The sequence below is a fragment of the Clinocottus analis genome, unplaced genomic scaffold, assembly GCF_023055335.1.
Source record: "Clinocottus analis isolate CAN_PGR_092001 unplaced genomic scaffold, fCliAna1.0.p SCAF_19, whole genome shotgun sequence".
In the NCBI taxonomy this organism is placed as follows: domain Eukaryota; kingdom Metazoa; phylum Chordata; class Actinopteri; order Perciformes; family Cottidae; genus Clinocottus; species Clinocottus analis.
Genome location: NW_027175920.1, coordinates 6,393,702 through 6,410,248, shown reverse-complemented (window position 1 = coordinate 6,410,248; position 16,547 = coordinate 6,393,702). Strand labels below are relative to the sequence as shown.

Genomic DNA, 16,547 nt, shown 5'->3' with positions numbered 1-16,547 from the left:
AAACCCAGAGGTCAGCCAATATTCCTATAGGCTACTATACTGGCTTAGCTGGAACATTTTAGGAAAATGCACCATTTATGCAAAATATAAGACAGATGGAGTAAGCCTTTTATCTTATATTCAAGCAAAGGGGAAATTGCAACAACAACAAAAGTAAACATCATTATGAAATCTTCTTCTACAAGACTGTGGTGATTAATAATGCTGGACCTAGTTAATATAGTGTCGTCTACTTTTGTGGTAAAAACTAAAATGTGTCAAAACAACTGTAATGAACCTGGGACTGGTCACTGGTGCCCCAGTGCCCAAGGGACCCCGGGCAGTTGCCTGTTGGATTGCAGTCTGTCGTGTGCTGTGTTTGGGTGGTTCCGACCTGAGCAATTTACAATATATTTAAAACAAACGCATGGGAAACACTATAAAAAAAACTCTCACTGGAGCCCTGTGCGGTCTTACTAAGGGAGGGTAATGATCTTTAATTAAAGAATGGATTCTAACATGGTGGCGGAACTTCTCCTCCCGGTGTAAACGTTTCCATCGCTCTTTTATGATAACAGAAAAACCGAGTGAAGCAGAAATGTGACAACACTTGCTACGAAGCTTGCAGAGCGTTGACAGCTCAAGGTTTGCCCGTGCAAGGGCAACACAACGGACAAGGAAACCCCGAGGATCAGGGCCTCCTGTCCGGATGACACCAGCAGGACCTACCGGCCACAAGGCTCTCCTTAGCTAGCACGAGCTAAGCAAACAAATGTCTTCCCTGGATTTGAAAAAAATGGACAACTTAATTTCGACAACTTTATTTGAGACGTGTGGGAGTTGTTGAGGAGTTTTCTGTCTCCGGATGGACGGACAACATCCTCTGTAGGACTGCGAGTGACTGAAAACTGCGAGAGGTTCTCCAGGTGAGACTTCTATCGCGGCTAATGTTAACGGCAGCTAGTTTAGGTAACATACCGTGTAGCTTTAGCTAGCCGTCACGTAACCAGTGATGTCATAGCTGCAAAAAAAGTCGTAAAAATTATTCTGTTAATCAGTTCACAGTAACTTGACAATGCATGGAAGCGTTTCTCTTTTCTTTTTTGAAAAGGTTCGCGGATTTTTATCGGCTTCATATTGGCTTTTCTCGCCAATGTTAACCAGCTAACGGTAGGTTGGTTAGCGTTAGCCGAGTTTGTCAACATACTGTCAATAACAGGAACCAATTATCCATCAACTATCATGCAGTCGTCAGTTCAGCTGAAACACCGGTTAACTTAAACAAAGTTTATGTCTGCGTCATGGAAGTTGATGTGAATATACACATTTTATTCAACAGTAACATTTACAAGTTGTCAGACTAATTGATTTCCAATAATTGTTTTTAATATTTAATTATTGTTATTGTTTAGCAGTGACTGTCATCCCTTATGCAACGTCGTGCTTTCAGATAAAGGTCCCACAGATTTTTATTAGTAACGTAATGGTGACAGTGTGGGAATTCTCTCCCTCACCAGTAATTTCCAGATTCAGTGGCTCTCATTACTCATTCAATGAATCTATGGTTTGTCATTTTGAATATCTACCTTGCATCAATAGCATTTAATGACAGATCCACCTGCTTTTGAACATGCAGAGATTTGTAGGTACAAGTGGTATATTGTGAATGTCATAGGAAAGAATAAACTAATTAATATCCACTGTCTATCTGACAGAATCCTATTATTCTGTCTATTTTGCCTGACAACACTTGCTATTTCTAGAGTCATTCAATGTCTAATTTAAAATAAACTTTTCCTGTCAGCTTTCCTACACAGAATGAAATTGTGATTTATTTGTTGTGCTACTCCCTCATTCTTGTGTGGCAGTCTTCTCTTGTGTGACAACCCAACCCAGTTAGTCCCATAAGTTACATTTTCATTCATTTGTGTCTCTCTTTCAAGGCATGATGGAAGGACTTCACAGCCAGGCTATAAGCCTGGACCCACGCAGGCAGGAACTGCTTGAGGCTCGTTTCACTGGAGTTGGTGTGGCCAAGGTTAGCATCCCTTAATAGCATAATAATTGTTTTGATGCTCAAAATAATCAGCTATTGTACATATGGATCGTTTGTGCAGGTGTTACAAGTAAGATGTGATTATCACAAGTGGATTTGAATGTATTTTGTTGTTGAGAAATGTAAATGAGGGTTTCTTGCAATCCCTGCAAAAATACATTTGAGATATAAAAGAGTAGCTTCCAGTTTTCCTTCAAGCAAACATCCCTCAACCCCACTATGTGTGTGAGAATGCAAACATGAGCAGCCAGTCAGCTCTGTTATGTTAGTCAAGTCGGTTTAAAAAAGCTTGGAAGTCTTCTCCATTTTCAGTATTGACTGATGCTCTGTGTTCAAGAGTTTCCCTCAGTGGAATGATCTTGTCTCCTGAGCGAAAGCTAAACAAGACAAGCTCTGTCTTGGCTGACATGGGAGCTGGCCAGCAGCTCTTTGTTTCAGTAGAGACCAGTGACACTGAAATGGCACCGCAGCTGAAGCTCACAGCATAGGCTACGTGCTATGCTGCAACCCTGCTGTTGAACTGGGTATTACTGTGTGTGGGAGTGCGTTTGACAAAATGGCAACCCCTGAGAAAGCAAACACTATCATTCCTGCTCCGGCCTCGAGTGTGAAATTAATTGTGTGGCCAGCTCACTGTGGTATTGAAGTGTTGAAGATGTAAGGCTGCTAGTATGATGACTGCAGTAAATGTTCATGACAATGCAATGCAAATGTGTAATGTCAAATTTATGTTGGGAGAAAAATGCGAACATTTCTTGCTGTATTTGTGACCTTCGGCAGCAGACTGACAGCTGGCCTTAGAATTGTTAGCGTCCTGCACCAATTAGCCTGCTGTTTCTTCTCTACCTCTTCAGGCTGTACAGCTGACCATTAGCGGTATGACGACACCAAGTGATTTTTACCAACAAGATGTGAATTAAAGAATAGTAGCTTAAAATATGATTACTGTGTGTGACAGTAATGTTAGAAGTGTTAGATGCATGTACGGACATTCCTATGAAAAAATGATGCACACATCGGTGTAAGAGGGTTAAACATCAGAAGTAATTTGTATCACAATTGTAAACATCATCCCTCTTTGGTTTATATGAGTACTCCATCCACATTTTTGTATAGAACAAAATATTCCATTATGCTAGAAATTGTCATGTAAATAGCTTACATGTCTAATTTCAAGTCCTACTCACAAGGATCTACTTACCACAGTAGCGCGTGACCAATCAAGCAGGTCTAATGTGTGTGCATGTGTGTGTTCTGTTTTCCAGAGTTCAGCCAACAGTGAATCATCCAACCAGTCTCTGTGCAGTGCAGGATCACTTAGTGACAAGGAACTGGAGGTTGGTTGGAGATTTATTTTCAATAAAAGAAATCTTAGTGACTGTGCCCTCATCTGCAGGCCCTTGACTTTGTGGTGTGCATTTTCTGATCATTTCTTAGTGATTGTTTATGATTTTGACAAATGGTCAAGTATTACATATGCAGTGTTGGATGCTAACACTTGGGTACAGTACAGTGTGTGTGGTCCATTCATTTTTCAGTTATCAGGATTTTAACACATGAATTGAAAGTTTCAGGTGTAAAAAGTGCCAGTGACACCATAATCAACCCAAAAGCAATACATTAAATACTAAACTCAGAAAAGAAGCTGCTTGTGATCTTACTGCCATGTGGTGAAAAGTTTCATTTTAGCGAGGAGTGCATCTATATACATATAATTAAAGATGCAAGGCTTCATTTGCTCAATAAAGTTTATTTTCCATCACGTTAATGTGGCTAATGTAATAAACCTATTGGTGTAGAATTCAAAGCTTTGCTGTGTTGCTTTTCTGCTTATGTAAGACCCCAGAGAAGAAGTCCAATGACCAGAGACGCAGGAAGAGAAAAGGAGACATCTATGACAGCAACAGCCAGGGTAAGTCCAGACTACTTACTGACATAGATAACACAAACAGCCTGTATGTGTATATGCTTAAGAACATAGTGTATGATCAAATCATTTAAATGTCTTCTTCTCCCTGCCCTGTTTTTTTTTAGGAAAAGGGAGAGGGCACAAAATAAGTGATTATTTTGAGGTGAGTACTTAGTTTTGGTGACTGAATTTTGCATTCTCACCCCTTCGCTGTGTATTGTTTCACCCTCAAACTTCTGTGTGATGTCTTCACATTCCGCCTGTGCCAGTATGGTCCTTCATCACATTCTTCCTAAATAACAACACCGTCTTCTTTCTTTCTGTCTTTCTTGTTTTCACTCTGTCACCTGCCCTGTGGCCAGTTTGCCGGTAGCAGTGGCTCTGGCACCAGTCCAGCCCGGGGCATCCCCATGCTGGTGCGCTCCTCTCCACAGCACTCACTGTCTAATCCTCTGGTGAGCACCAGCATCCATCTCCATAGCCTTCTACTGCTTTGTCTCTCCTAAGTTGGTTTGCTGTTAAAGCTTTAGCCAGTCTCAAATGACTCTGTTGATGGGTTTCTATCCATTTTCTCTTTTTATCGGTATCCTCCTTATTGCAGAGGGTTGGTTAGACATGTATCAATAAAGTTCAGTTTTGTACCAAAATCTGAACTATTTTAAAACACATGTTTGGTTTGTCCATTCAGCCAGCAGAAGTGCTAAACAATAATTTCCATAGGGGTTATGAAATGGATAATCTACTGACATATTTTCCTTTATTTTGACTTTAACAGAAATGTAAAACAAGCACAAAATGAGTCAGTAGCAGTGACAAGTCAGCTAAGTGAATGTGGTGGTTATTAACTGGAAGGATTATATGTAGAATAAACTCTCATCATTGGCCAGAGAAACAAACTAGCTAATGTTAATGTTCTCACTGCTGGTGTTGTTGACGATTTCAGATGTTACTTTGGTTGTAGGTTTGATACAATGAGCTGGCATGAAGGCAAGACGCAGTACAGGAGGACCATGTGTGCATCACTTTATAAAGTAAAATTGGTGCCCCCGCTTTCAAATTTATAGTGGCGGTTGCTGACAATCTTGTGTGTTAGTCTAATTATGGTACCTCTTCACCTACCATTGTCATACCTCTATGTCACGATAATTTTCTCATCACAACTACACAAACTTGTTCACTTCCTATTAAACAGCATGTAATGACTCATTAATCCACACAGTGCTAAACAGGGCCTTACTGGTTGATAGTGCAACAAATGAACAAACGTCTGTCACACATTTTGTCCCTGAATACTCCCAGATTTAGCTGTCATGAAAGAAATATGTTAATGCTGATGGTGGTGTTTTTGATAGCCCTATTTATAAGAACGCTTACTTTAGTGTATGGATACATGTTGTAGTCGTAAAGTGTATATCAGTTGTCATTTTAATTTGATCTATTAAAAGACATCTACAGTGACAGATGTACGAGCAACAAAACATATTCATTAAAACTGTGAGATTTTACAGCACTCTATAATTACCTTCCCTTCCTAAATCCCACAGGTATAATTAAGCGAAGAATGATAGAAGTAACTGGACAACTTAAGTAATAGTTTAATTATATTACATTACAATTCTCTCCCCCTTGTTGGCTACACTCCACTACTATTTGTTCCTTTTAACATTTCAGCTATTTCACAATCTCCCTCTGCTGTCTTTGTTGCATAATTGTTATATTTTACCTCTTGTGCCGTCCTCCCTTTCTCTTTTTTCTTTGTCTCTAAAATGCAGTTTCAGCAAGGCAGTCCTTCGTCCACAGGCTCAGCCCACACAGACTCTTCATCTTGCAGCTCTGTGAAGACAGCCCCCACACTCTCATGCTTACACAAAGCCAGCCAGGTAAACCACTGGCTCACCTGGGCCTCAACTTAACACCAACCTTTCAGATTTTTTCTTCCGTATACACAATGTTAAAACTCCACTGGTTCTGTTTTGAATTGAAGCACACTTTGCATCTTGCTCAGTCTTTTACAATTACCTCTTAGAAAAAACGATGATTGTGTCCTTCAACGGAGAAAAGTTTTTTTGGGGGGTTTCAAAAACTGCATCTTCCTAGAAAAAATATAGTTTCAGACACTAATAGTTGAGTTTGACCAAACTTGTAAAGATGACGCAACTTCACAGCTTGTTTTGCCATTTAAAAATGACACTAGTTGTTCAAGATGTGCCAGAATTAAAGGTCAACTTTTCAAAGGCCTTGCTCCCCACACGGCCGTTTCTCTGACAATGCTTGTAACAAACATCCAGATAGCCTTGCAAATTACACTAATTGGCCTAATTAAAGGTTGACATTTTGAATTCAAGTCTTCTGTCTAAGATACCAATGTCTGATTTTAATATTTAAAATGATAGTGTATTTTGTTATTGACTGGCCTAAGGGGTGTCTACATCAATCAAGTCTGAGATGTTAATTGTTGGCTTGTCGTTGTGTTTGCCCTTCTTCCTTAGTCAGATCTGACGCTGCTGAAACTGTCAGCACTGGAGAAGGACAAGAACTCTGACCTGGAGAAGAAAGAGGGGAGGATAGACGACCTGCTGAGGGTAGGATAAGAACATATTTAAAATCTGTCTGATAAATCAGATGAGCTGAATTTAGTCTTGAGCATTTGGACCATCGGAGAGAACTTCAGAGTAGTTAGTGATTAGACGATGATTAATGTCATGCACAGTCTGATTAAAACTGTCCATTCACAAATGTCCTTAATAATCACTTAACAGTTGAGACAAATGTGCTACTACTTGTCACAACAGCCCCAGTAATTAACCTGCACCAGTCTGTGGGTGCTCATTAATTTTCAAATGCCATTTTGGCTGAAAATACATTTGGTGTAAATGTCAGCAAGCTGACACACTGATATATGTTGCATCATGTGAGTTTGGGAACCAAACAGCCTTGAATCCATGTTGTCATTAGAATTAGATGTCAAAGTGATGATGTGTTTTTTTGCAGGCTAACTGTGACTTAAGGCGGCAGTTAGATGAGCAGCAGAAGATGTTGGAGCGCTACAAGGAACGGCTTAACAAGTGTGTCACCATGAGCAAGAAGCTCCTAATTGAAAAGGTGGGTGTACGTATGCACTTGCAAAACTATGTTTGTTTTAAAGAAGTAGTTTGTTTAAGCTTGTTGAAGCGTGCATGCCCAATTTCCAATTCATCTTTTTTCGTAGTCAAAGCAGGAGAAGATGACTTGCAGGGACAAGAGCATGCAGGATCGTCTGCGTCTGGGCCACTTCACTACCGTACGGCATGGAGCTTCTTTTACAGAGCAGTGGACGGATGGATATGCCTTCCAGAACCTCATCAAGTCAGCATGCAAATAGACACAAACATGTATTTACATTTTGTCCAATCTGCATACATGGATGTTTACACAAGATTGTTTTTACCTGTTTTAGGCAGCAGGAGCGAGTTAACATGCAGCGGGAGGACATTGAGAGGCAGAGAAAGTTGTTGGGAAAGAGGAAACCTCCCTCCATGGCCCAGACACCTCCACCCAGTCTGGAACAGAGCAAACGAAAGAGCAGGAGCAACGGCCAGGAGAGTGAAGCGTAAGATTACAAATAACAGCCTAATTACATCACAGTAGATATTTCTTGTAGACAAACCCCAAATTGCAGAATAAGATTTTTCCGATCTTAAGAGAAAATGTAATTATTTAAAAAATATAGTCATTACATACTGACACTTTTAGTTTTATCTTAACAATAGAATATATAATTGACACAGACTTGTACAGCTCTATAATAAGGAGGCTTTGTATTTCTTTATTCTTTAATTTATCCATTTCATCTGAAGTAAAAGTGAAGCATATAAAGTTGTTTTTTTTTCCTTTTCTCAAGCTGACCTGGTTATAATGTTATAAATTACAAAACTGTTGCCACTTCATCTCACACAGGTTGTCACTGGCAGACTATCACGAGCAAGAGGAGATTTTTAAACTTCGAATTGGTTATCTAAAAAAGGTACAAAACAGTTCACCACCAGTTAATACCCATTTTGGGATTTGTGGAACCGAAAGACCTAGTACTGCTCTTACCTGTTTCTGTTGAGGTTTGAGGAAGATGATATATTTGTGTGGTTGTATGCAGGAAGAAGCAGAGATCCAGGCTGAACTGGAGCATTTGGAGCGAGTGAGAAATGTACACATTCGTGAGCTGAAGAGAATCCATAACGAGGACAACTCACAGTATGTATCATCTTAGTTTAACATACTTTCCACAAATTCTGTAGTTTGCTTTTAAAGTTTGAAAAAGATAAATGTTTTAAGAAAGCCTTGTTCTACAGATTTAAAGACCAGCCTACGCTGAACGACCGATATCTGCTATTACATTTACTTGGAAGAGGAGGCTTTAGTGAAGTTTTCAAGGTAAGCGTGAGCCGTTTACCCTTTTGTGTCATTCTTCTTCCATTTGTTATAAGCACCAAAGTATAATGTTTAATAAATCCTTTTAAATAACATAAGGTCAGAATGAAATTGTGATGAGACTCCCAACACTCTGTATCCAGTAAACAGCGACTGATACAGCGTTCATTGTTTGCAGGCTTTTGATTTGACAGAGCAACAGTATGTGGCCATTAAAATCCATCAACTTAACAAGAACTGGAGGGAGGAGAAGAAGCAAAACTACCACAAGTGAGTCTGCACCTCTTTTCATTGTGCCTGATCTTCTTTCTTTGCATCATTGGAAATGTTTTGATCTAAAGTGAACTTTTACACGGTGGACCATCATGCTGAAAACTGGATGTTTTTTTTTTTAACAAAGTTACTAAATGGTTAACGTATTTTCAGACACGCCTGTAGAGAGTACAGAATCCACAAAGAACTTGACCACCCTCGAATAGTCAAACTCTACGACTATTTCTCACTCGACACAGACTCGTAAGTGACTCATTCTTTATAGAGCTCATGAATGTCAAAAAATAATAATATAATGCCTGTGTATGTCACATTTAAGTGCTAAACATAACACAGTGCTAAAAAGGAGACCCCTCCCTCTTAAGCAGCTATAATTTATATTTTTAGAAAAACAATGTGTTGTATGTAGTGATTAACCCCTTTTAGAGACTTTGCATGTCCCATCTGCTTTACTCAGCTTTTTAGCGAGTTTCTGCTCATTGATTTCCAGTCTGCCACCTAACTGTTTTGGTTTACTCTTATCACTATTGTACAGTTGTTTTCTGTGTAAAGACTCACTGTACACTACATTCTAAGTACCTAACGACAGACAGACAAAGTTAGCAACTAGCTAGTGAACACAGTGGAATATTTAGCAGCTAAAGAGCCAGATATTTACCTCAAGAGTTAAGATTGATCTAAAAGATAGCAATAAAAAGCCTTAAATTAACCAGGTGGCCAGAAACATTACTCCAAATGAAGAATAATGTTGATCCATAACTGGCTGGATGTGTAAATAAGCAACTGTTTACTCCAAAGTTTGCTAAACCAACTTAAAAGGTGATGAAAACTTCCCAAATGATCCGTTGGATTACCACTTTCAGGTTCTGCACAGTGCTGGAGTACTGTGAAGGCAATGATCTGGATTTCTACTTGAAGCAAAATAAGCTGATGTGCGAGAAGGAGGGCCGCTCTATAGTCATGCAGATCGTCAACGCCCTCAAGTACCTCAACCAGATTCGCCCACCCATCATCCACTACGACCTCAAGCCCGGTATTTTGTCATTTTGAACAATTCCACACGCTATCTCTAAATCATCTCAATTATTTAATAAATCAGCAGTCACAAAAATGTGTGAACCGCATCGTGAGGCGTTTCAGGGCAGAGATCCGTTGACACTGATGTCAGATATAGGTAACTTCAAACATGTGAACAGTTGAGTCAAAAAGATCGTATAATGGGAGAAAAATTAAAATTGAGGATTTAGGCCTCTAATGTGAACATCAAACACTTCTGGGTCAGATTGTAATTAAAATAAATATTCTCATGTATGTTTTTGTATCGAAAAACATATATTTGTTCTTCAGAAAAGGCAGTTTACAGTCATATATTTGTAATTTGATGTTTACAGTTCCATTTTACTGTTCTGGTTCCAGGAAACATCCTGTTAGTTAATGGCACAGCTTGTGGAGAGATAAAAATTACTGACTTTGGCCTGTCCAAGATCATGGATGACGACAGCTACAACTCAGCAGATGGCATGGAGCTGACCTCTCAAGGAGCTGGGACCTACTGGTACATTGAGATGCATTTCACTGCATTCAGTAACCAAGAAACAAATATGGCTGCCTGTTTGTAGCATAGGCTCATTCTTTTGATATAATTGTGGTTGAATTCACTTCCCCACATCATTTAGAAAAGTGTGCAGAGAGAATTCATGCTGTGATTGTGTGGCTCACAGGTACCTGCCTCCTGAGTGCTTTGTGGTGGGCAAGGAGCCCCCCAAAATATCCAACAAGGTGGATGTTTGGTCATTAGGGGTCATCTTCTACCAGAGCTTATATGGACGCAAGGTAACTACACACCTGCATTCTTTAACAGGGATTTTGTTGTCAGATTTTTCAGCTCTGTTAACCGTCTCCCCTCTCCCTTTTTCTAGCCGTTTGGTCACAACCAGTCACAACAGGATATCCTTCAAGAAAACACCATTTTAAAAGCCACTGAGGTGCAGTTTCCCCCCAAACCTGTGGTCTCCACGGAAGCAAAGGTGCGGTACTCATTTAAAAAAACAAACGAACTATAAAGTCACACCATTACACTTGCTCCTGAAGCAATATTGGTTGCAAGTAGCCTAAGGGAGAAATAATAAAACCATTTCTCTTCATAGGCCTTCATTCGACGTTGCTTGGCTTACCACAAGGAGGACCGTGTGGATGTGCTGCAGTTGGCCAGCGACCCCTTCCTAATGCCCCATATACGCAAAGCCCTGGCCAGCGGCACACCTCAGGCCCCTCCTCTTCCCTCCACCTCCGGCTGCTACGGCAGCAGTGCCTCCAACTGAAACAGGCTGAAAGAAACCGGAATAAAATCCTGTCCAGGACAAAGCCACGCAGAGACATTTCACACTTCAAACTCCTTCTTCGCTCTCTTGATTGTGAGCGGGCAGAGAGCATGACGGGGCGTAGGAATCCTAAAAGTTTGAATGGAACCAAAATGATGGATGAAGTGAAAATGTAGTATGAATTGTGCCCACCACGATTATCCAAGTGCTAAAGATGGAGGGGCGGTCTGTGGCTGTGGGCTCAGTAGAACCCAAAGATTTGTCCATATGCATGCACTAACAACAACCTTTCAAGGAGCACTTGAGAAATTGCACAACTGACAGGCTGAGAAGTGTGCCATGTGTAGACCTGTACTCTGTGGAAGATTTAGAAGAAGCGTTCATGAAATGTCATCCTATTCTGCTTAAAATGCATCATCTATCAACATTTTCCAGAACTAAAGTGGTCAGTTTCAAATATGTATCCCTATAGGTTTGAACCTTGGACTTTTAGGAAGGGCTCCTACAGGTGATAAGGAATGACTCATGACCAAAGTTGAAGGTCTACCTTGTTGACATAGCACTATTAGAGGTTCATAGATATTTTAATGGATAACTGGAAGTCAGTTTATTTTAATTAAGTCCATATTTTTCCATGAAATTTACCCCCTCTAATGTTTTTGTTAACCTTATAGGGGGGCTGACTATGAGTGAGTGCTGTAATGAGTTAAGATTACACAGAATTAATTATGAAACCATTAAAAAAAAACATTTGATTAACTCTGCGGTGTCTTAACTTGATTTGGAAAATTACGTAATACATAAGAGGTGCACTGATTATTTTTTTTTAATTTTATGGGTATTCAATCATGCTAGTGCCATTGGTATAATGTTGTCTATTTCAATGTTGGCAATTAAATTGTGTCAAATGCATTTAATCTTTAAGAAACGCTCCACACCACATTGTTTTTCACAGCATGAAATGTTTTATTTACTTAAATCCCACCATTAAAAGTATCCATTGCATCTAAAACAGACAAATATCTTGTTATGGTCCAGAGTATGAACACAAAGGAGCTGCATCAGTGTACCTCTAAAAAACAGTTAACCTGAAACGGATGTATCCAAGTGGCAAACATGATGATTTCACTCCATTTAAATAAAATACTGACATTCTTGTTGAATACTAAACAGTGTTAATCTAGAACAAATCCGATCTAGACCATAATATCACATCCAACTCCTGCAGTTTATGTAATACGGACTGTGGAGAAAGTGATTTCAAAGGTGCAGTGCAACCAGAGCACAAGGACACCTTGAGCTTGATAAAGTGGTTAGAAGTGAATTTGGTGAAGATTTATTTTAAATTACATTCTAGTCTACTTGATAAAGTGTGAGGTTGTCTTAATGCAACGTCAGCTCTTCAGGAGAAGCCAAATATCAATTAGGGAAGCAGGCGATAAAAAGAAATTAAGAGACGCACCGTTATCTCCGTCTGCTTGCTCAGAGACGTGACAACACACCGGGCCTGTCTTTCATGCTTCCAATTTATAAACTCCACTTTGTAACATGTAAAAACACAAGCAATCTGGATATTTACAACATTGCTTCATGCTTCTTTTGTACTGAAAAGACTTGCAAAAATGGAACACGCAAAACCATTTATTTTCCTTGAGCCAAGTAAGTAATAAGATTCACACGAAATCCATCCATCACGCATCATATGCAGCAGTATTGCAAGGCATTGTCCAGAAAGTCTATCTGTTGTAGAACTGCGATGTGACCCAGGCCAGTCCCCACTTCAGGTTGGTGAGCATAAACTTGAGCGCCTTGGTCCACTGCTCCTCAGAGTTGAATTGCGTTTTGATGGAGTAGGAGCCGCCGCTGCCGCCAGTGTCCTCGATCTTGCCCTTCTCCACATCCATCCTGAGAAATGGAATAAAACGATGAGCTGCTGAAGGTTTCCTGCCTCTATGGCCACCAGGCCAGTTTGTCTGTTGTCCAGCTTGGTCGACACCAGTGCAGAGTGTGTCGTGTAAATGTCTCAATTGGACTGTAACATGTGACTGTTGATAACTGAGTTTTATCGGCTATTCACAGAAGTGTTTGGACCGGAGGCCATGCTTTAATCATTAAAACGGTTTTATAGCCAAAGCTTTCCAAAATTACCCTTATTTGCCCCGAAAGCATAACCAGAAGTAGACAATTCTCCGCCTACAATAAATCAAAGTAATGGTTTCTAATGTGCTTTCAAACTTCATTAACATTTACAGCTTGCACACTTATATTTATTGTCAGAATGTGCACATTGTGACTGACCTGTATGGAAGGCAGAAACCAGTGTCTCCTTTTTCCACTTCCTCTTTGAACTGCTGGACACAGTCCAGAAAGGCCACCATGGCATGGTCAAATTTATTGTCCCAGAAGAACCTCAGGCCACCTGAGCAGTAGAGAGGGAGTTCCTGGACAAACCCAAGACAGAAGGAAAGGGCAGAATTGGAGCCTGGGCTAGTTTTTATGTGATGGGATGGCTGTATTTGAAAATCTTGTATGTATTACCTTGGACTTGTCTGTCAGTGACTCCAAGTATGAGTGGTTTCCATATGGGACAAGACGATATCTGAAGAGAGACATGCTATTTGAGCTCCATTTTGCACCGACTTGCGGAGTATATCATTTAATTATAATTGTGAATAACTAAAGTAAAAATAAAACACGACAATGTGCACCTCTGGAAGCGCAGCCCCATTTTGTTGGCCAGAGCGTGTAGCAGCAGCACTGTCTGCCCCCAGGCCGCGTTGATCTCATTCCACTCCACTGGGACGCTGGGAAGTCGACCCAGACGGAAGTTGTTAATGGTTCCAAACTGCCCGCTGTGCCTGCACCACAACAGAGACAAACAATCCACATTCTCACTCAATGGGCATCGATTCATCTTTTGTCCCAGAAGTCTAGATTAAATATCTGCTAGGTTGTGATTGATTGGTTCACAGAAAAAAACAACTATTCATTCTTAGCTTACAAAACAACATTTTTGTGTGTGTGTGGCATAGCATACCAGATGTGGAAAGTGGCGTTGAAGACATTGGTCTTTTTCAGGCGATCTAGCTGTATCTGGCAATAACGCATCTGGTTGTCGACACTTTTCAGCTCATCATCCAGCTCCAGCTGCTGCCGTTTAAACTCGCTGTACTCCTTCTGGTATCTTTTGGCACAAAGTAGTGAAAGGAAACTGAGCTGTTAGTCGCAGTCCTAGTTGTAGCACACATTCACACACACACAGACACACACACACACACACCCTCAGGTCACTCACTGTAGCTCCTCTGTGTCCAGCTGCTGTGAGTGGACCCTGCTCTGGGTCAGCTCCTGGGCCACAGTAGCCCTCTGCTCCTCCACCGTCTCCAGCTCCTGGACCAGAGCCTCCTCCTCCTCCTTCAGCTGATGCAGCTCCGCCAGCAGGGTCTCCTCTCCCTCCACCTGCAGGTGTGACAGCAACTCCAGGCATTGCCTGAAATTAGAGCCACATACATTGTGTCATTGCACACATACGCACACGCACGCATGCGCACACACATGCACACACACAGCTTATAAGGATACATTGAGAATACCAACTCACTTGTAATTCTGGCATTCGTTCTCTGTGATGTTGAGCTGCGTGTCCAGGTGATCAAGCAGGGTGTCGGTACATTCCTCACACAGCGGGTGGTCCACATCCGTCTGTCCTGACATGATGTCAAACAGGTCACTGGTCACCTGGGGGAGATTGGATCAGAGCTACAATGAATCTACTTGTCTGTTATTCTTGCCAGAACCATTTGAGCAGAGGAAACTGATGTAATGAAATGTTTCATTTCACATTTTTCAGCAAAGTGAACGTAGACTTTACCTTCAGCCTACGACTAAGATTCTCCATGGTGCCACCATCCGATGCTTCTCCAATCAATGTGAAGCTGTTGGCGCTCTCTGTTGACATCATCCTGTTGGGCAGGATGAAGTGGTTAAGTCAACTTTTCTGCATTTGTAAGTCTACCCACAGCTCATTTGACAGAGAAACATAACAAGGAAATAATCCACAAAAAAAAATAAAATCCATATTCAGTTCCTTTTTTTGGAATGAAAAGACTTGAGTGCTCACCGTGCAGGAGGAATGTATTTTCTTGACACTCCATCTTGCTTGTTTTCTACAAAGGTCTCCTGGAAGGAAAATATAATTACAAATACATTTAGCCAGTAACATTTTCACATAATTAAAATGATGGATTGCTTAAGTCTTCTAAAAGTCTTGCAGATTGGATTTTTCTAAAAGAGAACTAAAAAAAATAAATAGAAATATGACATCAGCAAGCTTTAGTTTAGTTTAGTTTTTTAAAAATATGCTGTAACCTTTCAGGAAATACATTTGCTTATATTTTCGCTAATTGGCAAAAAAATTCACTAATACCAAACCACAACACTTATGGTCATAAATGACGTGATTAGTAGTTAGATCAGTTCCCCTTACGCCACTGTTTTATATCACATTGAGTTAGTCACTGTACATACCTCTTTTTACTGTATACACATCATATGCACTGTATGTATGTATGTATGTATGTATGTATGTATGTATGTATGTGTGTATGTATGCATGTATGTATGCATGCACACATGTATGTATGTATGTATGTATGTATGTATGTATGTATGTATGTATGTATGTATGTTCTGTTTTACCAACCTCTGGTGCGGTTACCCCGTCAGTGCTGTCGGCCTGTTTGCTAGGAGTCACAGTGACCAACGGAGCTGAGGAGGAGGAGAGATGGAGCAGTTTGAAGGCCACTACCTCTCACCAAACCTTACATTTGACAGCACCAGTGATTTAGTCGGCCGGGTATACTTACCAATAAGTTCCTGGATTGTGACCCGATCCAGCACGTTGAACGATGTGTCCAGTTTTAGCGGCTGGCAGCAGCGCTGGCACACAAAGCTGACCTGCATGGTTGTGCTCGACGACTTGGAGCCCTCCATCGCGAGCTACAAGAACACGTGCAAACACATTTTAAAAAAGAAATCTGTAAACAGCGAACATGTGGTGATTAGTACTAATGACAGATGAACTGCCAACATCTCTGTTGATTAAAGCTGTCTTGCTCGTGAACGTTATCCGTTATGGCTATAAACTCCAAAACGTTAGCTTTGCAGCTAGCCTGCGTGTAACACACATCGACACTGCACGAAAACAAGATGGACTCACTGTCGCTTTTGAAGAATGAATATTATTATTGCATAATAATCCTGATTTGCGCGCATTCAAAATTAGAAACCACTTCTAATATGTGTTACGAGACTGTTGCATTTTGCACCTCGGGACTTCTCTTTCCACTTCCTTGTTTTTGTTTACGACGGATGTGACGTCAGGATTAAAAGTGGGGAAAGTCATGAGGGGACATAACCTCGAAAGACAAAAAACAAAAACAAACAAAAAAAGAGATTTAAGAAATATTGATCTTACCAGTCAGTTTGGAATATATATATATATATATATATATATATATATATATATATATATATATATATATATATATATATATATATATACATACATACATACATATTATACACAATATATATATATTTTATA

At 40.3% G+C, this 16,547-nt stretch overlaps 2 protein-coding genes across 3 annotated transcripts; one reads left to right on the top strand and one right to left on the bottom strand.

Annotated features, from left to right (window-relative positions):
* Nucleotides 1–329: 329 nt before the first annotated feature.
* On the top strand, nt 330–11,947 carry LOC137789276 (serine/threonine-protein kinase tousled-like 2). Of its 2 annotated transcripts, XM_068582680.1 has the most exons (21): nt 330–905; nt 1,923–2,017; nt 3,301–3,372; nt 3,875–3,947; nt 4,070–4,107; nt 4,307–4,399; nt 5,717–5,824; nt 6,434–6,526; nt 6,936–7,046; nt 7,153–7,289; nt 7,381–7,533; nt 7,881–7,947; nt 8,074–8,171; nt 8,270–8,351; nt 8,527–8,618; nt 8,775–8,864; nt 9,485–9,654; nt 10,038–10,176; nt 10,343–10,454; nt 10,541–10,648; nt 10,769–11,947. In XM_068582680.1, the coding sequence occupies exons 2-21, from the start codon at nt 1,925–1,927 to the stop codon at nt 10,940–10,942; spliced, it is 2,103 nt and encodes a 700-aa protein (XP_068438781.1). In that variant the 5' UTR covers nt 330–905; nt 1,923–1,924; the 3' UTR covers nt 10,943–11,947. The 2 variants fall into 2 exon arrangements, with proteins under 2 accessions (XP_068438781.1, XP_068438782.1); XM_068582681.1 differs by lacking the exon at nt 4,307–4,399.
* On the bottom strand, nt 11,885–16,301 carry becn1 (beclin 1, autophagy related). Its single transcript, XM_068582682.1, has 12 exons — nt 16,161–16,301; nt 15,808–15,940; nt 15,645–15,709; nt 15,063–15,121; nt 14,814–14,904; nt 14,544–14,680; nt 14,238–14,432; nt 13,980–14,126; nt 13,651–13,800; nt 13,481–13,541; nt 13,241–13,383; nt 11,885–12,847 (listed from the first exon to the last, which is right to left on the bottom strand). The coding sequence occupies exons 2-12, from the start codon at nt 15,932–15,934 to the stop codon at nt 12,679–12,681; spliced, it is 1,344 nt and encodes a 447-aa protein (XP_068438783.1). The 5' UTR covers nt 15,935–15,940; nt 16,161–16,301; the 3' UTR covers nt 11,885–12,678.
* Nucleotides 16,302–16,547: the final 246 nt, after the last annotated feature.